Source organism: Falco peregrinus, chromosome 6 (genome assembly GCF_023634155.1).
Source record: "Falco peregrinus isolate bFalPer1 chromosome 6, bFalPer1.pri, whole genome shotgun sequence".
Lineage (NCBI taxonomy): Eukaryota > Metazoa > Chordata > Aves > Falconiformes > Falconidae > Falco > Falco peregrinus.
The window spans coordinates 41,999,565-42,022,232 of NC_073726.1; the positions used below are offsets into that span (position 1 = coordinate 41,999,565).

At 41.4% G+C, this 22,668-nt stretch overlaps 1 protein-coding gene across 1 annotated transcript; it reads left to right on the forward strand.

Annotated features, from left to right (window-relative positions):
* The first annotated feature begins 746 nt into the window (after positions 1-746).
* Positions 747-22,591, forward strand: DBX2 (developing brain homeobox 2). The gene is made up of 4 exons (XM_055808451.1): positions 747-1,495; positions 14,160-14,255; positions 18,891-19,078; positions 21,510-22,591. Exons 1-4 carry the CDS (start codon positions 1,159-1,161, stop codon positions 21,828-21,830), a joined length of 942 nt encoding a protein of 313 aa, XP_055664426.1. The 5' UTR covers positions 747-1,158; the 3' UTR covers positions 21,831-22,591.
* Positions 22,592-22,668: the final 77 nt, after the last annotated feature.

Sequence of the window (22,668 nt, forward strand, 5' to 3'; positions counted from 1 at the left end):
TCTCCCAAATTATTACTTGGCACCACTGCAGTTAAACCATCCTTCCCGTTGGCTGTCTGAGGACACAGATGATTCTACTCCTCCAGCTAGTTTTAGCTATGAACTACCCTGATGTCTGTGGGGTTATGCCTCTACTGCTATGCAAAAACAAGGGACACACCCGCTCCAGAGGGTTTTCCAGTGAATATCCCTTGAGATTTGACTGGTGAACAGCTGCTCTGAAATAAAAGGACTTGTCTGCAAAACAAGCAGATGTGATCAGGTCTTTGGGAACAGCTTCCAATTTTAATGCATGTGTTGTTGAACTGGAAAATGAGACATCTCTGCCACATTACATGGTTTCTAAGAAAGTAAGTAAGAATACATGCAGGGAAGTAGAAACGGACAGAGCCACCCCTGCCAAGGGATGTTTATGCCCACAGAAAAGCATCATCCCACATCTTGAGGAAAACATGATTAATAGCACCATGATGATCTTAATCAGATTTATTAAGACAAATGCTGAAAATCCCGTGTGTGCGGGGGGGTGAGGGGTGTAACTAACAACAACAAAAAAGGCCAGATAAAAATGCCCACAGGGAGTGAGCTAATAACTATCTTCCCATTACCTCATGGGATCATTAGGTCGACATGATCTCGCCGCGGCCAGCACCGGAGCCACCTCCCCGCCGGGACGGAGGCCAGAGGCCTTTCCCTTCCCCTCCCAACAGGTGCACCCCCGCAGCGGGAGGCGCGGGACCGCCGCCATGTCGGGAGGCCGGGGGGTGCCCGACATGGCGGCGAGCCCTGAGGGGGACGGGCGGGTAAAGCGGGACAGCCACCCCCGCGCCACGATCCCTTAGCTGCCCGCCCTACCCCCCTTCCCCCGGGGGGCTGCCGGGCAAGGCGGCATTGTTGGCTGCGTCCATCACTCGCCGTCCCTGGCTGACATAATGAATGCGCTTGGACACACCTTCCACCCCGGCGAAGAGGCGCGCCGCGTCTCCACGGACAGCCCGCCGAGCTCTCCGCTCCGTTCTCCTCAGCCCTCGGGGAGGCGCCCCGCAAGCCCGCCCGGCCCCGTAGCCCGGCGCCCCGTCCCAGCCCAGTGAGGGGCCGCGGCGGCCGGGCTGGGGTGGGCCGGGCCGGGCAGGGCGAGGGCGGGTAAAAGCCCTCGCTATGCTGCCCAGCGCTCTGTACTGGGACCTGGTGGGCTCCTCGGCTCTCCTCAACCTGCCGGCGGCGCCGGGCTTTGGCAACCTGGGCAAAAGTTTTCTCATCGAGAACTTGCTGCGGGCCGGGGCGCCGCCGAGCCCTGCCCAGCTCCGTCCCCTCCCCGCCAGCCCAGTCCCCCTCAAGCTGTGCCCCGCGGCGGAACAAATCAGCCCCTCAGGGGGTCCCTACGCGACAAGATGGGCTTTTCAAGTGCTTAACCCCTCCGCGGCGGACGGCAGCCGCCTGCCAGCTCGGGCTCCGGCGGCGGAGAGAGGCGGCGTCTTCCCGCCGGCAGCCACAGGTGAGCACCGGCCCCTTCCCGCGTCCCGCCACCGGGGAGACGGGACAGAAGGGGCTTCGCGAGGGCTCGGCCCCGCGCCTCGCACGGCCCAGGCGGCGGCGGGCAGAGACGCGGTCGCTCCTTCCCCCGCAGTCGCTCTGACGAGCCCCGGCGCGGCCGGACGCCGTGCCCCGCTTGTGCCGAGCCGCCCTCCCCGCGGCGGGGTGCTGCCGGCGGGGCTCCGGCCGAGGGTCTTGCCCCGCCGTTGGTGACGGGACCCCGAGGGGCGGGTGAGGGGCCGGTCGCGAAGGCAGCCGGCTGGCGGCTTTAAACCGCGGGGCACCTGTGGATGCAGTGAGTGCGGGGAAGCTGCGTGCTGGTAGCGACGAGGGCTTTTAACTGCCCTTAATCGCAGGTCTGGCAGGTGTAGTTCTTCAGGTCTAGTAGTTCCTCACAGCCTGAAGGGTTGGTAAAAGAGTTTGACCGCCAACCGGCGCTCCGAAAAGGTCTGAAATTCTTAATTTTGGGAGAAAGTCGAGCGGTCCCGTCCCGCTCGGTAGGGATAGCGCGGGAGGCGGGAAGCGGGAGGCAGCAGCCCCATCCCCAAGAGCCGCGTCCCAGAGGGGACAGCGAGAGGCGAAGGACCGGGCTCTTGCTACCACAAGGAAAATTAATTCAAGGAAAGCAGGGAATTTTTTAGCAATTTTGACAAAAACCCGGGGCAGGAAAAAACCCTGAAAAGCTTTAAAGCTGTGTAAAAGGCCTGCAGTTAGCCATTCGGCCCGGTGTCAAACCAGCGCCTGCCTGGGTGTCAGTGCGCGGGCCGGGCCGGCCGCCCGCCGTGCTGCCGCGGGGGTGGCTGCCGCCGCTGCCGGGCCCGCCCGCCTGAGCCGGGCCGCAGGGCTGGGGGCCGACAGCTGTACCAAACACTGTGCCCGTTCTGGGATGTGCCGGTTCTCATGTAAATATATTTTGCCTGGGCATGAACAACATTTTAAAGTCTTTTTAGAAATGTGCGCTTCTGTCAGTCACGGAGCTGGTGGAAGTTGAATTCAAAGTTAATTCATAAGGTTTGGTATTAGACTCTCCATTTATATTGTATTTTGCCTCTCCGTTATAATATATTAATTTATTTCAGTCTTGTGTGGTGTTTTCAGAATTTTTATTTATGGTCACGCAGTTTTAAATTACTTAAAATCAGACAAGGAGAGCTACATTTATTGAAGTAAGGCTTTTAAGGTGTGAAACCAAAAGACTCGTTTTAGAAACAGAATTAATAACAGTTATTTTCTTTTCAGGCGTTATTTGACTTCACTTAAATCCTACAAAGTGTTCTGCAAAATCCAAAACAGTTCTTGATCCTTTAGCATGATGTACTGTAAAGGCGGGCAGGAGAGAGTCAAAAAACTATATTAACATTTCTGAATATTCCAGACCTCAGCTGCCATAAGTGTTATCTTAAGCATATCAGTTATTCAAGCATGTTTATTTTAACCAACTACCGGCCAGGCCAGCAAACAGGACAAGTGCTATCTTTCTGGCATTAGGTGCATATTCTCCCCTTCCCTGCTCCACCCCACCCTTAAAAAAAAAAAAAAAAAAGCTCTAGAGAAAATCCTACATTTTTGTGTACAGAGCAAATGTAAAAGGGGAGGTAGCAGATGCCCCAGCACTCATCACTATAGGCAAACTTTCTAAGTATTACAAAAGTTCCTGAATGCCGTTTCTCAAATGCTTGCATCCAGGACTAGTTCTTTCTTTGATCAGCCTACAGTAGTCCTCATGAATTTAGCGAAGTGTGGCAGGTGTGCCTAGTGATTTGGAGTTCAATCCTACATTTCTTCTGATCCCACAGCTCCCAGGGATTTCAGAGGGAGCTTTGGGCAAAAGCACCAGGCTCTTAATTTGAGCAGTGAGAAATACTAGGTTTCCTTATGCACTCAGGAAAAAGGTCTCCTGGGAAGGTAGAAGATGCACATATTCTAACAGGGATCTGTTGATTCTGATCTGACTTACATGTCTTGAAGTGACGAAGGCTCTTAGGTGTCTGAACTTTCATAGATGTAAATTATATCGGAACTGTCCTGTTAAGCCAGATTTTGTGATTTCTAAGGTGTCTCTTCTCTGTACGCTGGCAAAACTGTTCAGACTGAACACTTGCATTTGTGAGTAAGGCTGGGGTGGTGAGCCAGCGTGTTATGTTTCTTGTGTGTGCAGTGATGGGGCAAAAGTGTTTTGTCAGCATAAGAGTTTTAGCTTTCAGGGGCTAATGAAGGTATTTTAACTAAGGAATTGGTACTAGGTAGGGAGCTTTAATTTACTGATTTTTGTGAGTATTCAGTGAGTTTGTGAGTTTTTTGAGGAATAAACTCTTTTCTATTTGGAGACCCCAAATCACATGTCATTTTGGAAAATCTTGGTCTAAGTCTTTAATAAGACTATTGAACATGATAAAGCAAAATGTTTTTTGAATCTTTCTGAACTAGGGAGTGCTTTATAGATCATGCAGGGACTAAAAGTGCTCTAACAAATGATCTTACATAATCCAAGGGTTTTAAAATAAAAAAGAGAATTGAAAAACTATCAGACTTTTGGAGTTAGTAATCTGTATTGCTCATGTAGTCCCAGATTCTGGTGAGGTCACCTGAAGTTCTCAGAAAGGCAGGAATATAAAGTAACACTAGAGACTGAACTGAATAAGCTGAACCTTTTTACAGTTCCAAACCCAACATGTATCTACAGAACCTACCAAGGAGAGACATGAAGAAAGCACTCCATTTTAGGGTACCTTTTAACACTTTTAACATAAAAGTGCTAAAGAATGAAAATCCTGTGTTCTTTGTGTAAAGTGGAAAACTTCTCCATGGTGGCAAAGGAGACTGGGTGGGATGGCACTCTTGATTTGGTCCATCTGATCATGGTAGCTTTTTCCTTTGTAACTCCTCAGCAGCAAAGTTTTATCAGCATGTTTCCATTTCAATAATTTACAGGTTTCACAGAATTTAGTTTGACTATTTCAAGTGCTTATCTGCATGTATATTTTGAGTTCTCCAAAATTATCCTAAACGAAAAACTGAAAAAGTACTCAGACAGTGTTACATCCTAGATATATCATCTAATGAGTGGGCTTGAAATAAATATCTTTATGTTGTCTATCAGATTTTAAATTCATCACTTTCCAACACTACACGGATATTTAAAACTGAAATATAATCAAATCACAGTTTTTAAAAATTAATTTAGTTTATTTGTACTTAAGAGTACAACCATATGAACAAGCAGCATGTTACATAAAACTTAAGAAGGAAAAGCAGAAGGAGTGTTGTTGCTCTATGATAAACTCACTTGCCTTCTGCAATGGTATGCCAGTTTTTACCAGCTTGGGATTCCTATAGGCTTTCTTGTACCTTGCTCTGAAGCCCCAGTGCTGACAATGGAACGCTGAACTGGGCCCACCACCTTCAACAGGCATGTTAAGCACTGTGTTTCTGTCTAGCTGAGCTGAATTTCTTCTAGCCTGTGCACTGTGAGCAGGATTCTTCTCTTTTAAGGCCTTTTGCCTTGATAAAATATATGCCTAATGCTGTCTTCTGCTTTATGAGAACTTTGCATACAGTGTGTATATGTAGCCCTGATGAGGTAAAGCAATGCAGAATCTGCTTCTGCTTTTTAAACACCAGATGCTCAGACTGTGTTCTGCCTGGCTAAAGACTTCTAAAATGTTGTTGTAAAGCAGCGTTTCCCAGTGAAACATACTACAGCTGTGCTGCTTGTACTTGCACTGCCTGTTAAAGGATGAGGGAAGCTCCAGATAAAAGTTCAGAGCAAACTAATAGACTCTTAAGTGCAAGTAAGCCCTCAGTTTCTGCTTGCTACTCTCAAATTTGGTTCCTCTCCTTGTACTCCAGTCCTATCATCTTCTGGATAAATTAGAATATTGGACAGTTTTTCTCAGTGTTTTCTGACATAGGAAAATTATCTGGAGGATGCTGAGATGGAGTCTGTAGCACGGGTGCCTTAAAGAGGTCCACTCCACATCTTTCATGATGACTTGGTTTCCAGAAGTATTGGCTGACACCAGATCAGAGTGACCTACCTGAGGAATGCAAAGTTACTCTGCTACTTGAACTTATTTTCTGAAAATCTCTGCTCTTCTCAAGTCATTTGCCCTGGAGAAAGATGACAGTAAGTGCTTTACAACCTGAATGTGGTCATGAGCGTTGTGACCATGAGTATGGTCATATGTGGCAAGAATATGGCTTTCTACTTTAATCTTGGCATTTTGATAGATTAATAGAGAAGGGAAACAGATGAAAAGCGCAATGAAACAAACAAAACAGCAAGATAGTTCCATTGCAAAATGTGCTGAAAAATTTAACTTAGGGGATTTTTGCATAAAACATCAGAATACAACAGAGCAGAATAAAGTACAGTACATACACCACAAAAGAAAGCAATTAGAACAAGTATATCATAAACATAAGTTTGACTTATAATAATAAACATCCCTTCTGTGATACAGGTGTAGCTTTCTGTAACCTTTTTTTTGCATTTTAATGCATTTATCATCACCAAGTGCCAGTGAGATAAGAGATTTCTACTGCGTAGAGGAGAACTAGAGCAAAAAGAAATGAGGTGACTTGCCTAAGGTAATCCAGAAAACTGGTAGCATTGCAGGGAAATAAAACTCTGCAGGCTAACTCTTTGGACCAGTGTTGTTTTTTCTCCCCTCAGGTGATGACAGTAATTCTATCCTGCAATACTTAGTTGAATCAATATACCTTATTGCCTATTTATAGTAAAATCTCTTGTGTTTCTTTATGACAACCAGGAGATACTTCAATTACTGAAACTAAGTAATTTTTTCCCCCTTCATTTTGGACCCCCTCTTAGTGAATAAATGATTATTAATTATTGATTTCAAACCGTCTGGGAGCCGGGGTGTGTTGTCAAGAAACACGTAACACTAACTAAACGGCAGGAAAGATCCAAGTGTTTTAGCTCGGCTCCCTCTAGGCTTGCACAAGCCTCTCTATAGTGCTACACTCCCTCAAGCAAAATGCTAGCTAACAAGTCTTAGGATTTTCCTGTTTTGTTGCTGTTTTCTGGTGATAGAAACTTTCTTTAGGGTGGGGAGATCTATTTGGCATTTTATGTCCTGATTGCGGGAGCACTGAGACACCTTCATTGTTTAGAAGTTCATCTTGGGAGACAGAGAAGTTTATCTAAGTATCAGAAATCACGGACACCATGCAGCATCTTTTCCTACTTGCAGTTAACTTTGTGAGCTGTTTAATGGAGTCTGTTTGGGGTGCCCAGCATACCTTAAGAGTAGCTGCAGAATGGCTTTTAAAGGACAGATCTTTGTCCTCATTGTAAGATTGTCAGAGCTAGACTATATTGCCAGCTTCTTTCCAACCCAGCCACCGGTCTGGCAGTCTGGCTCAGTAGGGAGTATGAGCATTGGCTGGACAGTGCTCTTTCCTCTGGCAATTCTTGCTGTGCTGTCTCTGAGAAAGGAAGAAGATCCCGAGTCTGGTTCTTTTTAAGATTTAAGCATTACCAGAAGATCTCAAAGCCGAACTAGGAAGACAAGTGGTGGGGGTTGTAGAAAAGCAATTCACCAAGGGGAAAACATGGAATTAATCATGTCTGTAGTTAACTTCTGTAAAATGTATTTTGTATTGCAGAATGAGCTGGCCTTCTGAAATCTTGTAGTATGTTCTTCATGTTTTTAGAAAACATATGAATGTGATAAGGATTAATCTCATCAGGGAAATTCTCTACTTGAGATTTCAAGTTTCGTTGTACTGTGATTTTTTTGCGTTAACAAATTCCCCCGAATTTTGGGAGGCAAGTTCTCTGACTCCATTGCCGACCGAAAGTATTATGCATTCTTGTATAATGCAGCTCTGCAAGATAACTTTACTCTGATTTTTCTAAATGGTATCTTTGTGGTCAATCATGACCCATAGCAGAATTGGGAAGGTATTTTTTTTTTTTAAAATGGAAACAAGTGTGGGTATATAAAGCAGTAGGAGGTTGTTCCAAATGTCATATATGTAGAACCTGATTCTTATAGAGTTAGGCACCTAAATATTTTAAGTAACCTCAGCTGTGTTTCTTTGAGGTGAGTTGTCATGTTGGAGAAATGGCCTTTACTTTGTGCTGAAAAGCTTATGAAAATTTCCCTTGAAAGGCTGCCTTTTTCTGAAGTTACAGCACTCAATTCTCTGGAGATATTTTGTACGTATGTTGAGGATGTTACCTCCTCCTTTTGGACAATTTGGTGTTGTTTGTTAAAGTGCTCACCTCTGGAATCTTATGATTATGTGAATATCTTGAATTTCAACTTGAAAAGGTATTTCCTTTTACAAATGTAAAAAGACTAGAAAGCTCATGTTAAAGGAAAAAGAATTCACCATTTATTTTTTCATTCTAACAATGTTTAGGCTATCTTGAGACTTTTGTCTGGTTGGAGCTGGCAATAGTGCAGCAAGTAGAGACTGGTCCAGGTTGGAAAATTTAGCTAATCACTGCATACCACTGGAATAAATGGTGCTTTTTGGCCTATTGTAGGATTTTGTATTAGGGCTACAACAGTCAAAAAACAGTGAGTTGTCTTCTTGCAGCAAGTGGCCCTAATTTGGCCTTGCTTGAGAAAATTATTTTTAAACAAAGCATTGAAAATCAAATAAAATAATTTTAGTGTCTTTATGGCTGAATTTTATGATTTTTTTAGAGTCTTTATGGCTGTACAGGTGATTGTACTCTTCTGATGTTAGCTATGAAAGTTAAGAATGTCTTAGTAATTCAGCTGTTTAATAAAAAATAGGTGTCTTGTCTAATCTAGCTGTCTAAATATCTTGTCTAATCCATAGCCAATACAGAGAGATGCCTCCAGAGGATGACACAACTTACCTTCTTAGATGTCTGTTTTAAGGTGATGGATCATTATATAGAACTACTTACCTCTTCTCATTGACTCTGTAAGAGGCCCAAACAAGGAGCTTAGACAATTCATTGACCTTTTAGACAGAGAAGTGACAGTATTGCCCCTTTTGACAAGAACTGGTAAGCAGAAAGTGCTGGAGTGCAGTAGCACTTGAGTGTCTTGAAGAAGGACAAAGCTGGTAAATCCACAGCTTTCCAGTTCCCCATCTATCTTCTCAGTAGCAAGGCTGGGTACGAGGCATGGAGAGGCCACCTTTACTGCTGATAACCTGGAGACCATTGAGTCTTTGACAAATGGTGTGGGATTTGGTTGTTGCTTTGGGTTGTCACAGAGGTGAAATCTGACTATGCATTGTCACCAGCCTGAGGCACCTGTGCTTCCTCAGGCAGAGAAGAACATGTACAGCAAATTATGTCCTAATAATAAGGCATTTGAATGATGCCTCTGAAAATTGACAGTGATTTGCATGATCTCAGCTAATCTGCAGCATGACTGTCAGCCACTACATTGCTGTACGTGTAAGGAAATGGTGATCATGCTGCTAGCACACTTCAAGCCCTATTTGGTCTAACTACTCTGCTAATTTTTGAAAGCCCCACCAAGACCCAACATAAAAATGCAAGGCCACTTCTTGCATCCATCTTTTGTGTAGGGTTTCAAAATATGTTTAACACTTCAAAACCCTTTCTGTGGTTTTTGAATCTATGAACGTTTGCCAGTATTTTAAAACTGATCCGTGAATGCTACCCTTTTGGCTTGGCTTCTTTTGAGCATTCATGTGGTCATGTTTTACAGGAATGAATGGGAAGCAAATAGACAGTAACTGGGAGTACAGGAGAGCCAGCTCTGAGGGATGCTGTACTACAGGCTCTTGCAGTAAGGTTTGCCAGGTTCATGTGGTGCTGACTACCTCTGGTGGGATATTGCAGCGTCTGTTGCTTCCTTCTCATGGTCAGGGGCTCCCCTTCAGCTGGCTCAAATGCTTTGGAGGTGCATGACTGCTGCTGGAACATTGCACTCTAAACACAGTAACTGCTGGGGACAGAGCCCATGGTTTATTGTGAGGCCCATGGCTTGTGGTTCAGGAGCAGAAATGGTGCCATGTGGCTCAGCTGGACCACTAACCTGGCAGAGCTGCTGCTGGACTGTTTGCCAGGGAGCTCTTCATGACATGAAACTCCTGCAGCTTTGCAAAAGCCTGCTTTAATCATTGCCAAGAACGGATGTAGGTAGGAAATTACAGTTTACTTGTGCCCACTTCATGGGCTTCCAAAGTTCTCAGATCAAACAGGATAATTTTACTGATAGTATTTGTAATTTACCTGCCAGGGTGAGAACCTGGGCATCAATCACTGTGGAAAGCAGTTCACGTGGGCTTAGTAATACTTGGAGAATTAAAGAGTTTGTGCAGCTTGAGGTCTGTCTGTTCCTGTGCTTACCATTTCTTGTTAGCTGGCTCTAGTCAGCTTTCTCAATCGTTCTTTGGAGGTGTTTCAGCTCTCTTCACAGGTTTATACTACATTTTTATCAGTTAGCTTTACGAAAAACCCAAGAAACTATAACAGCATGTGCAGTGAGGGAGCCCTATATGGGCAATACCAGAAGTGTATCATCAGTTCACTTTTCATCAATAGCCATTTTTTCTTCACCCCTTCCCCCTTTCCTGCTAGCTAATGCCCTATACTATGTTGTGAGCTGCTTCACAACATGAGGATTAGGAAAAGCAAACAGTGTCTTTAATAATAAGCCATTTTAAAATTACATATTCATTTGAACTGAATTGTACTTGGGAACCTTACTCTCAAATGGTGGATATTTGGAAGGTAAACTCTTGGTACCACTGTCAGCATGACTTTTTAGTATGGGAGGGCTTTTGAATTTGGAATATCTTCAAAGCTGACATATTTTAAAACATTTGAACTGATCTCTGAGTTTTAGCACTAGATGAGCTTGAGATCCATTTGCATGTTTAGTATAATTTTGTTGTCTGTCTGTAAAATGCTTTTTATTCACAAAGCTAAATGTAAACAAGCATTATTACTAAAATTTTGCATGCAGCAAGTGTCAAAAGAATTTATCTTTTGTGAAAAAAAGATAATATTTAATTTTAGATGTTTCATCCTTCTGTTTATGACCCAATACATTTTCTTTCAAAGCATATAGTACAATTCTTTGAGAGCCAAAAGCCACTTATGCTGCCATACTCTGATACCCATTTTCATGCATCTGTGAAGCTAAACCTGTAAAATCTGACTCTTATGAAATGCTTAGTTCCACACAATCTCTGTTTTTATGAAGTGGGAATGCAAAGCAGAAAAAGCATTAAGTATCCTGTATACAAATTACTAGGATTTGGCCTCTGATTGATGTGTGCTTTGCATGGCTGGAAGCAACAGCTTTTTGGTTACTGTGTACTTCATTTTGGCCAATAAATACAGAAGTAATATTCTGAGAATTCAGCAGTTTTCAGCTTTATGTGAACAGCAAACAATGTTTGCTTCGCGTTGCTTGACCAACAAATATTGGTAGAGTGGCCATGATACATGTGAACAGAAAACAAAAGCATAAGCAATGCCTTCTGTATATTGTCCTCGGTGCTGATATATATTGTGTAATTCCTACAGGTACAATCACAGTATAATTCTGAAATACATATACATTAAATATATAATTTTTCTCTGAGCAGTTTTTGTTCCATTAATGCCATTTCATGCATACAGTGGAAGCCATTTAATGTGATGAATATTCTCTGTTGTTTCTGTAAAAGATAAAAAATACACTTGGATGTGTTAGGTTGAAGCATTAATGTTTTCCTCTACACAGAGCTTCCAAGGTAGATTTGAGTATCCCTGTGTTATGCCACATGCTTTTTACTGATATAACTGTAACTGCTACACATTTGTTTGAGTGCAGTGGCTTCAGTAGATGTGACCTGGAGATGTGATTTGATATACTTAATGTAGAATTCATTTATGCATCAGTGTAGTTGGATCACATTAAATAAGTTTGTAAACTAGACATACAGTTGTCTATTAGGGAGACATAATGCCATTGTTTGTTCCGCAGGATCTAGAATAAATCAGTCTCAAGTAATGGGCTCAGGTTCAGAATTATATGGGGCTATCGCCTGCATCTTACTTAAGCAGATGTTCTGCCTTAAAGGGATATGCACCATGCAGGCAGAAAAGACAGCAGTTGGCAGAAGAATTAAAAAAAAGGCTCAAGAAAGCCAGAAACATGATTTCCATTGACTTGAGTAGAATAGTGCCAGAATCTCTACTGCTTGTGTTACGGTGCTGTGCTAGTGCATTAAATCATTGCCAGCCACATCCATGGAATTATGTGGCTTGTTTGGAGTTGCCTTAACCAAAATGTCTCAGGTTTTGACCCTGATCCATCTCCTGACCTTTATGCTTGCAGCTTGCTTGTTGAGAGATTTAGTGAACGGAGAAAACTTATCTTTTCCTTTTCCTCCATCTTTATTTGAAGGAGCATGCTATCTATCCAAAACAATAACTTATTTAATTCTGATTTATCCAGATGTCTTCTGGCTGTATCACATGTCATTATAAGCACCACATTATCAAAAAAAGAGCAAGGAATTGAAGAGAGTTGAGAAACCATAACAAGGAATATCAAGGACAGGCCAACATGTTCATATGATCTAAGTCTGACCAAAAATCAGAATGAATAAGGTGCTGGAGCAATGATTAAAGGGAATAGGGCATTATGGCAGCGTAGGAATATTTGGGGTTTTTGAAAAGGAAGCAAAGGAATTGAGTGTGGCACCTTCTGTATACTAAGTTGTATTTTTAGAAGTTGAAAGTTTTATCTGGCTGCAAGGGAAACTTGATAATGGCATGAGGAATGTGGCTTCCAAGCAAGGGAGGAAAAGCTCTTCACCTGGGCATTTGGGAACTGCAGCAGATAAAACATATTGTCAAGAATGTGTTCTCATGTTCAGGAGAATGGCTGAGGTTATTTGGCAGGTCTTTACCTTTGCTGTCTCCTGTGCTGCTTTGGTCAGTCAAATCCTTTCCAATTTATACACCCCAGCAGTTCCATTGAAGCCCCTTGGATATGTAATATTTGGCTGCATGTTCTTGACTGGTTTAAGCTCCTTAGGACACAGTTCCACATATGATGTTCTTGTATGGAAAAGAAGCTTTAGAATACTGATGCCTGATGTAAATTATTCCTTTTTGTAAATTTTTTGCAAGCATACACTTCAAATATAGGCAACTAGTTCCACTTGGAGTGTATTTACATTTCATTAGAAACAGCAAAGTGTCAATGAAAAGCTCTAGCAGTAAAATGCTTATCAACTTGTAATTACAGTTGAAGAAATTTTCACCTATGCTTGTTTTTATTCAGATAAAAAATAGAGGTAAATATTTTAAAAATATTTAGAGTTAGGCTTCTACAGCAATTGTTTATTGCTTTGGAAGATCAGCAGATTTGATGGTCAGAAAACTTACTATGATACCCTAATATGTACTTGGGAACCCAAATTTGAGTGATCTTTGTTTTTAAATCCTGTTGAAAACCCTTCAAAAATTAACAACATGGCTTAGATACATTTATCTATTTGTCCTGATTATTAATTTCTTAATTTTTTTATCTAAGTGTGCAGTTACTTCCTTTTTTTTTAAAAAAAAAATCAGGTTATTTCTAGAGATTGGACAAACTACAGTACAGGGTCTAGAGCCACGTATTTTCTGCCTAAACCAAAACAGGAAAGTGACATAAATGTTTTGATGCTGATCACATTTTAAAAGCCTACAGTTCTAAAAGTATGTATCTGTTTTCAAAAGAAAAAACATTCCAGGTTTCATGGGTGACTAGTATGAGCAGAAATTAAAAGGTAATTAAGATTAATGGAAGAGCCCATGAACTTTATAGAAAAAAATGAAGGGACTATTAGATAATGAAGACCTGTCCAAGATTTGGAAGCACTTTTTAGACATAACAGAGACTTTTGATTCATTGGTTCAAAAAATTATGTAGAATTTTTACCAAATATTACCTAATTCAGTGGGTTAATTTTGCAATTTTTTTATTGTATTAAGCAGAGACTTCTTCAGAAATTAGGTTATTTAATTTAGAGCACTTTGCCAGCAAGAACACATTTACCGTCAGGATAGCAGGGTCTGGCCCTGTGGTTTGTGCCTGTAGAGCTCAGCTGAATCATTTCATTGCATTTTATAGCATTTATTCATTAAGGTTTCTTACTTATTGAAGACTTTATTGATATGGGTACTAATAACAGCATTGGAGTACAAGCAGAAGACACAGGATTAATTTTTACATTCTGTTTTTCTAGGATATCGTGCTTACTGGAGTTATTTATAATAACTTTTTCAGATGCATTATACTCATTGTTTCAACAATGTATTATTGAAATAATGCATTCAATCCCAGTATTTAGGGAAAAAAACCCCATAATTACAGCAATTACTGAAGTAAATTTCAAATCTGCAGTTTCGTTCTTCTGATAAATATATTGAGAGTTTTGCATATTGTAGTTAAGCTACGCATATAAAATAACTTTGCTAAATTAAAGAGCAATTACTTGGTTTATCATTGTTTGCCTTAAAAATATCACCATCTTGAAAAAAGGAAAAAGAATTTGTGGGGCAGGACTTTACACACTGACTTTTTGGAGGACTGTTGTTATGAATATCACCTAAGCTCAATGGATAATCAATTAGATCTGTGCTTTCTTTGCAGCTCTTTCCAAACACTTTTTTCTCCGAGCCCCGCCATTCTACTCAGCATTCTGCGGTGGGTCCTGTCAGCACCCTGCATCCCCCACTGCTTTTCCAAGTAAGTTTTTATGCTTCATCAGTAATGCTTGAGTTATTCTGTAAACCAGAGCAGCAGGATTTAATGTGTTCTGGAAAACTAATTGGTGATGCAATGGCAGCAGCTAATTCCTTAGTAAAATCACAGCAATTCTATTCAGAGGGTTTCCAAAGATTTATCAAACTTAAGTACACTGAGCAATTGTGAGAGGTTTCTAATGGATTGAGACACCCAGACAGAGCTAACCTAGGAAAGCTCCTTGTTTTCAGTTTGCTAGAAAAGAGTCTTTAAAATCAGTAACTCTTTAAAAAATCTGTGTCAATAAACATTTGCAAATAAGAGAAGAAAAGAGCTGAAAGATCTTAAAAGGGATGATGCATTTTAGTATCTGTTAGAGATAAATTATGATTCAGGAAGCCCTAGAATTATTTAAATAAAACAATAATTCTTCTTGTAGCAGTCAAATGCATGGACATTTTTAATTTGGTTTTGTTTTTTAATGTAAAAAATTGAAGAAGTAAATTGAAGAGAATTTTGACAAGTATACATTATACGTTCAGGATTACGACCTGGAACACACTTCCATTTAACTCAAATCTAAATTCAGTGTTGATTGGGAATTTTGTGTGCCATAGCATAAGAATGGATATTCCTGATTTCATGTGTTTATGGCTCAGGAGTACAAACAGAAGGAACATTTCCTTGTCATTCAAAACAGAGAAAAAGCAGAAATCGCATATCAGATCTAAATGAAAATTGGAGCTTATGTGTGCTCTAGCATACACTTTTATATCACGGTTGCATTCAAACCCTTCCTGACTATGTGCATGCGTTTTATGAATGTTTCAGAAGGGCAGTTGCTAAGTTGAATGATTCTTGACAAGTGAGGCAGCAAATGCTGGCAGTTTAATGAGCTGCAAGTTTCTGAGCACCTCTTTAGGGGGCTGACACTTTCCCACAGAGCGTTTTACATGGCCCCGGCTCTCCCACAATGGCTGACAGCACCATGACCAATCACCACTTTCACTTTACTCATCCACACGCGACCTCACCACAATTTTTCACTGTGCAGATGAACTTTAGGAACCATTTCACATTGAAAAGGCCTGGGCAAGGGTCAGTTGCCCTTTTGTATGGCCATAAAGCAATACTCTATGTGCCAGTCTTTTCTCCTGTCTCACATTCCAAGAGATTTTCTGGACACCATTTAAAGCACTTGACTGAAAAATAAAGCAGTGAATGAAACTGACTTTTATAGACTCATTCTAGCTCATCTTCCCATATAACCCTGTCTACCTGAAAAGGGATTTAGTGGATGAGCTGAGTGTATACAGGGACTTGCTGAATACATAGGCCCATTATCAACTGTGGGGATTGTTTATTAACCAGGACTGATACACTACTATTTTGGAAGTGACCTATTAATTGTCCATTTAACTAGAATGTATTGAATTCAAATGAAAAAATGGAAACCATGACTAAAGCTTTTACTTGCTCCTTCAAGGTGGTCTCTGCCATGAAGGCAAATGAAGATTGTTCCACAGATTAAGAGGACATTTATCACTATATATTAGGATACAAAGGAAAGACTTAAAAAAACCTGAAGCAAAACAAAAATCAGATCAGCAACACAGGAAATAGTGGGTAACATTCACATTTATGTCAGCAGAACACTAAACCTTTTGATACATGTTCAGAGCAACAGGCTGCAAACTGGCTTACTTCATTTTGATGGAATTGTTAAAATGGGTGAATGACTGCCTATGCTGTCATACTGAAACATCCTTTAATCCGCAAACTGAAATTTAGTTTTTGTGTGAGCAGTCAGAATGCATTTTGGAATGTGGGGTATTCTTACAAAAATTCTCTAGGCTAGTCAACGGATGGTGAGTTTTCGTTATCCCAAGCATGAGTTTCAAACTTTTGGATCCAGTGGCTGTTTGCTTGTGAGCATTCTGCTCATCGTTAAATTTTGTTTAGTTAATAATTTAAAATCAGTCACATACTGTGCCTTAGAATGTGTAGATTCTTCACTACTAAGTTAGTCTAATACAGGTGTTAAGCTGTACCTTACATACTGACTGTATGGGAATTAATTGGTGCCTCAGGGCTCCAGCAGGAGGTTGTTTCTTTGTTGATTGACTGTTAACAACCAGCCAGGCAAGACAAATTTTAAGGGGTCACATAATCCGGCATCCTCTGTCCTTGGCTGACAACTCCATTGTGGAATGGAGGCCAGGAGGCAAGGACTAGCCCTGTTGTGCCTCTTCCCTTGCTGGTGTCTCGTGCTGCGGTGGGGATGAGAGAAGGTACCAGCTGTTCTGCTGTCAGACTGTACCTTCCAGTAAACTTGAGAATGGCTGATGAATCATCAGAAACTACTCAGAGGCTACCTGGAAAACAATACCTAAATTCACCAAATTTGAGGAAGAAGGAGAGAAAACATGCTTGGGAAAGAAGGGCCATTGTTTGCCCCCAGCTTCATGAGCAGGATGGGAGCTTGGGGTGGGGGTCAGGAGGGGCTATGCACTCCTCAGAGAGATACGAACCTGGCTTGCCCTCTGCAGAAATGTCCATTGTGGCATTTTGACTTCTGTTTGGCAGATAGTTTATTCTGGTTTGGTTGAAGTCTGACTGTGTCTCACTATGTAATAAATATCAGGACAGTAACCACTAGATTGTGGTTTTTTGTATCTAGTCTCAGATCTAGTTTTGAAAATTGAAATACATCTCTCTAAATTTAGCCTTATACTCTAACATTTAAAATCACGATAATTTTTGCTAAAGGCTGTTACAAGGGACAAATGTAAAGATGGGTTCTAAAAGTGTAGAAAAATTCAAGAAACGCATGTCTAGCGGAATGCAATGGTCCCTAAATCAGTAATGTTTAACAGTGGCAGTAAATTTTAGGGAAGGATCATTGTACAATTGTTCAGCTTCTGATACTCTTCCTCTACTGGTTGCAGCTGGAGGCAGGATACATGGTGATGCATGTAATACCAAATCAGCTGCACATGCACCACAAAAGTACTTAGTCAACTTTGCAAGACCTACATATATACACTAGTTTTTCATCATTCTGCAATATCCTCTGTATATTTGTGCTTGTTTCTCTGCAAGTGTTTAAAGATACATGTACCCATATGTATACCTGTATAGTATACAGAAGTTGAAATGTGTGTAGCCCCAAGGAAGAGTTTGTGGAAGGTGCATCTGGATTTCATTAGTATTTTCAAGAGCACTATATATATTGAACAAATGTATTTAAGGCTCCCCACCATTACATCTGACCAGAATAGATGGACTTTTTCACAAAAAACTGTGCAGTCTTTTAGAGAATCTGCTTTACGTGGGAAATTTGCCATTCACTTCAGCATGAAAATAACCTGTTCCTCAACAGAAATTGAACAGCAGCACACCTTTGTAACTGCTGTTAACTATAAATTGAGATGGCAATCTTGACCCATGTGCATGGGAAGGTGGACAACAGGAGGACTGCTTGCACCTTTAGGGTCTGAATTGTGCACAATACACACTAAAGCCACCTTCTTGGCTTCCCTCCTACAGAAAAATCATAGGTGTCAATGGCTATATACCCATGGCACAGGTTTCTGAATCAAGATGCAGCTCTTTCTTGGCCTGCTTGCAACTGCCCATGCAATTATCACATCCAATGCTTGGTGACAGGCCCTTTTCAACTGGCCTCTGGTACCGCTCCCTGGGTGAGCGTTTGGGGAAGCTGGTAGTGCTGGAGGCATACCAGACCTCACCAGGGACTGCTCCTCGTATAGCATATCCTTCTAGGGGAGAGGGAGCATGGGAAAGCACTCCAGCTTTAGGCTTTATTGGGTGTGAGGAAGGCGAGAGATTTATCTGGATTTGGGTTGTCTGTGCTCTTTGTGAGGCCAGTGAAGGGAAATTCAAACACTTCTACTTCTCCACTGCAGCTCTGTCCCCCAACTTTGGGGCTGTTTTCCAGCACAGAGTTCCATCTAGGCATGGATCAAGGGAATGTCATTGGAGTCATTGAAAACTGTCCTCCCAGGACTTGTTATGAGATGTCAAAGGATTAGAAACCAGGTTGAAAGGAGTAAGTACAAGTACTCCCCAAATCCTCTAATAAAGAAATTGCTGCAGTTTCCAGAATAAGTAAGTGAATGGCCAGGGATTTTCTGGGAAATAGTTCACCCTGAAAGCCTTTAGTTAGTAAACAAAACTAAAGAAAGCCTGTCTAGTTTCTTTGAATTAGTATTACAGACCACTTTTATCTAGTTCTACATTTCACACAAGGAGAAAATAAACTCATAGGAAAACTTACTGCGGTTTACTCAGCGATGATGATGGGCAGAGGAAAGTGAAGATTTTCCCTGACTGTATTTGAATTTTGCAGCAGCATGGGCCCTGTGTTAATGTTCCTCTATGAACTCATCTGATTTACTTTTTACCATGTCAAGGGGAGACACTTGACCACTGACAACACCTCTAGATCCAAGTGAGGATTTAGTCCTTAACAAACATGACTGAAGCATTACGACACACTTATAACACCAACAAATCAAAAGTGGGACAGTAGTCTGCTAGCATTATAATGAACAGCATTAGTATTTCTCTAATATGTGTTAGATATTATGTAAAACTCTCATCCATTTCCACTAGGAGAGGAAAGTGTGCTGCCTCTTCTGACCCAGGAGTCTAACTCCAAATCCCGGAGAGGTATATTAAGAAGAGCTGTCTTTTCTGAAGACCAGAGGAAAGCTTTGGAGAAAATGTTTCAGAAGCAGAAGTATATTAGTAAAACAGACAGGAAGAAACTGGCCATTAACCTGGGTCTAAAGGAGTCTCAGGTAAGGAATGACAGAACATCTGTGACTTTCTGTCTTTTTGAGGAAAAATCTTTAAAATGGCTTTGAAAGAGGAAAATTGAACAGCACAGGGGCAGCCCTGAGCTCCTTCACTGAGCAAAGGCCTCAGTAAATCGATGTCAATTTTAACCAAGGAGTGCTTGAACACTTTCCTGGTTTATTTCCTAAATGTGTACATTCAAAAATTGTTGGCTCCATTTTCACACAAAGTGGAAGAAACATGACTTCTGCATTTCAATTCCAACTCTCTTTTTGCTATCTGACAGAGCCCCCTCAGGAGCTTTGGGGTGGGGAACTGTGCTCCACCCCACTGCTTGATAGGCAGCGATCCAGGCAGAAAACAGCAGAGCATAGAGCTCCTACATTCTCTGAGAACACTTGCACTCACAGGTGAACAGCTCGAGACAATGCAGTCAACAGCACTTGCTCTGAAACCATTCTGCCCCAAAAGACAGGCAACTATCCCTACAGGAAGAAGCTTAGCTGTGCAAGGAAAAAGATCCTCAGGGCTGAGAGAGACTGTAGAAGAAAACATTTTGCAGGGTGACCTAAAGTGCTCCCACTTTACTTATCAATTCACATTTCATGGGATTTTTCATGAGTCTGTGTTGGCTTATTGCAGGACTTTAGAGTTTAGCTGAGGATCTAATGCCTCCAGTGAGCTGTTCTAACTGAACGAGTCTGTTAATGGTGGTGCTGAGCGGCAGCAGCCCAATGTATAATCTCAGGGGTCTGGCCTAGCTGCAGACAAAAACAAAGGAAGAGTGCCTGGCTTGAAGAGCACAAAACCTGGAAGAGGTTTGTCAGGGCAGGTAACAGCAGATAATTAACATGGTAGCCACTGGAAGGTGAGATTCTGAAGGTGCCGGAGTAGATGCAGATCTCAGGAGTACAGCTGAAAGTGAGAGAGTGACAGTGCAATTTTATTTCTTTGCATGCAGCAGGAGTGAAAGTGCTTAAGATACATACAGCAGAAGCTGCCTGGGGAGCAGAAAACCCTGGGAATGGCAATGGGAGCTCTCACCATCTTTATCTTGCAGATTTTCAGAAATTGACAAAGCCCTCAACAATTTGATCTAACTTTGCAGTTGGCTGCACTTGTGCAGGTCAGATCTTGTGGTCTGGAGTGGTTCCTCTTAAGCTGGATGAATCTGACTCCATCGCAAGCAGTGTAACTATAAACAAAAACACAAAGCAGAGTGTGGTGTTTCTCAGTGTGATGAACAGAGCTGTAATCTCTGCAGGATAAACTATTTCAATGAAAAAGTGCAATTGCACTTACCAGTGCACTGCCTAAAATTTTCCTAAGATGTAGTCAAACTCCTACTATTACAGTTATTTCCTTAATTTTTTCTTCTGTGTTCTTGATATTCAAGAGAGTCTGGGGGAATAAAAAATAATGGAATGACACATAGATAACAACTACTGCTACAAGAAAATAATTCTGTGATGATAGACCAGATGATACCTATGTCGGGGGGGTGGCGGGTGGGGTTGGGTTTTATTTTTCCTTCCTCATGAAAGGAAGAGCAGTTGCCTTGAAGGTTTCTTCTTTGATTTTCTGACCAGTTGGGCTGGAGGAACAGTACCTGCCATCTAAAGCAATGTTTCTCAAACCTTTGAAAGCACAGCCCCTTTGTCTTCATACCAAGTATCTGAATACTAGAACTAAATGCAAAATATTTAAGGGAAAATAGAACACAATCTGAATAATTTGATTGATCTCCCCAACCATTTCTTCTCTTTAGGTAAAACCAGTTCCTAGATGTGTATTTCCCCAAGCTTTTCCTAGCATTTCATAAATGCCTTTAAATGCTCATGATCAAAAAAGCTTTTGGAAAATTAATTTTATTGCAAAAGCACATGGATTGTAGGCAACTCCTGAAAAACTATAGTCAGTCAGGCAAAATGTCGTTAAATCCTCACTGCCGTGTCATATGCCATAACACACATTTTGAAGCTGCATGGCCAAGCTGGTTTTAGCTATGCTTGTGCATGGGACAGTCATGGTTCTTAGAGCCTCTTTTAAATGGAGGGCTTGACATCGCCAGTAATACCTCTTAGTTTTGTTAATGACAGTGTTAATTTACTTGGAGAATCCTTTTCTGCCTAGAAGGATGTTGCTATAGGGAATTGTTCTATCCCTAGATACTGGGCTGTCCTTTTTCCATGCTAAGCCAAATAATCACCTGTCTGAGGTAGTGAAAGTCAAGGAGACTATTTTATCTGGCTGTAGCAAATTGTAATGGGAACATCTGCAGATAATGTCAATCAGTCAGCTTCACTGGATGTGCTCTAACAATGAATAAGGAAGGAACATGAAACTGAGGAGATGGAAAGAAAAAAACACCTGGTTAGGGCAAAGTTGGTTAAAGAAAAGAATGATAATAAACTCTAATTAACTTGCAAACAGGTGAAAATTTGGTTTCAGAATCGAAGGATGAAATGGCGAAACTCCAAAGAAAAAGAAGTGCTTTCAAACAGGTGCCTCCAGGAAGAAGGTCTTCAGGAGAACTACCTCTCACGACCAACCATGAATTTTACCTCCCCATGCCCATCTGTGTGGGAAGTGTCTCAGGAGCAAGCAAGTCCAAGGTGGAGGGAGAGTTCTCCAGGAAATTCTGAAAGACTGACTAGTACACAACCACCTCTAAGAGCAAATCCATCGCAGAGCCCGCTGTATTTGTATCCTGACCAAGACACTGCAAATAAGGCAGTTACATCATCAGCCTAAAGAAGTAGGGGCAGTTTGTAAACTGAGTGGAGAGCACAGGCTTCAAATGAGCAGTCGTCTAAGACTAACAATATTTGGACATTGTAAAGCTAACTAGTTTATGCATCATAAATTTGCTAAAGTCTAACACCATTAAAATGACAAAAAACTAATGATTTAAGAAGTGTTCTTCCATATTCAGTCTTTTCTTGTGTCTTTCCCAGTCTTGTACTGACCTTAAAAGTGAAATAGGAACTGATGGTAAGTAAAATGAAATAAAGAGCATGAAGCTGAATTTTTGCTCTGATTTATACATCTGTGCTGTGTACGATACTCATTAAAAACACAGTAATAGAGAATCATTTACCTCTCATTGCAGTCAGACCAATTCATTTCTGTTTCCATTCATTTCAGTCGTGCACAAGATAAGAATAATTCTGTTTTTCTCAAGATAGTAAGTTGCTTTGGGTTCTTTTTGAAATTCATTAAACGCAACAACAATAAACGGTAGGTTCATTTTAGACAAACAAGCGTTTTTAGTATGTTTTCTCCATCTGTCTTCACCTATATCATTTTTCAATTAGTTTCAAATAACATGGTCACAGGTCAGCTGATAACCCTGGTGAAGATGCAATACTAAAAGAGAACCAACCAACCCTAAAAAATATTTTTACATAACATAACAAAAATGTGTTTAAATCACTTTGATGTGAATGCATACTGGGAAACGCCACTCACCAATTCCTGTCTTGTCTTCTGTGGATGAACGTTCCCCAACATTCTTAACTCTGAATTTCAGTGGCTTTTGTCAGACTGCTAGTGCAATCTCTTGTAATCTCTTCTGTATTTCAAAACTGTA

Coding starts and splice junctions, on each gene's coding strand:
- DBX2 (XM_055808451.1), top strand. CDS start 1,159: ATGCTGCCCAGCGCTCTGTACTGGGACCTGGTGGGCTCCTCGGCTCTC. Junction 1,496..14,159: donor CTTCCCGCCGGCAGCCACAG/GTGAGCACCGGC, acceptor CTTTCTTTGCAG/CTCTTTCCAAACACTTTTTT. Junction 14,256..18,890: donor ATCCCCCACTGCTTTTCCAA/GTAAGTTTTTAT, acceptor CATTTCCACTAG/GAGAGGAAAGTGTGCTGCCT.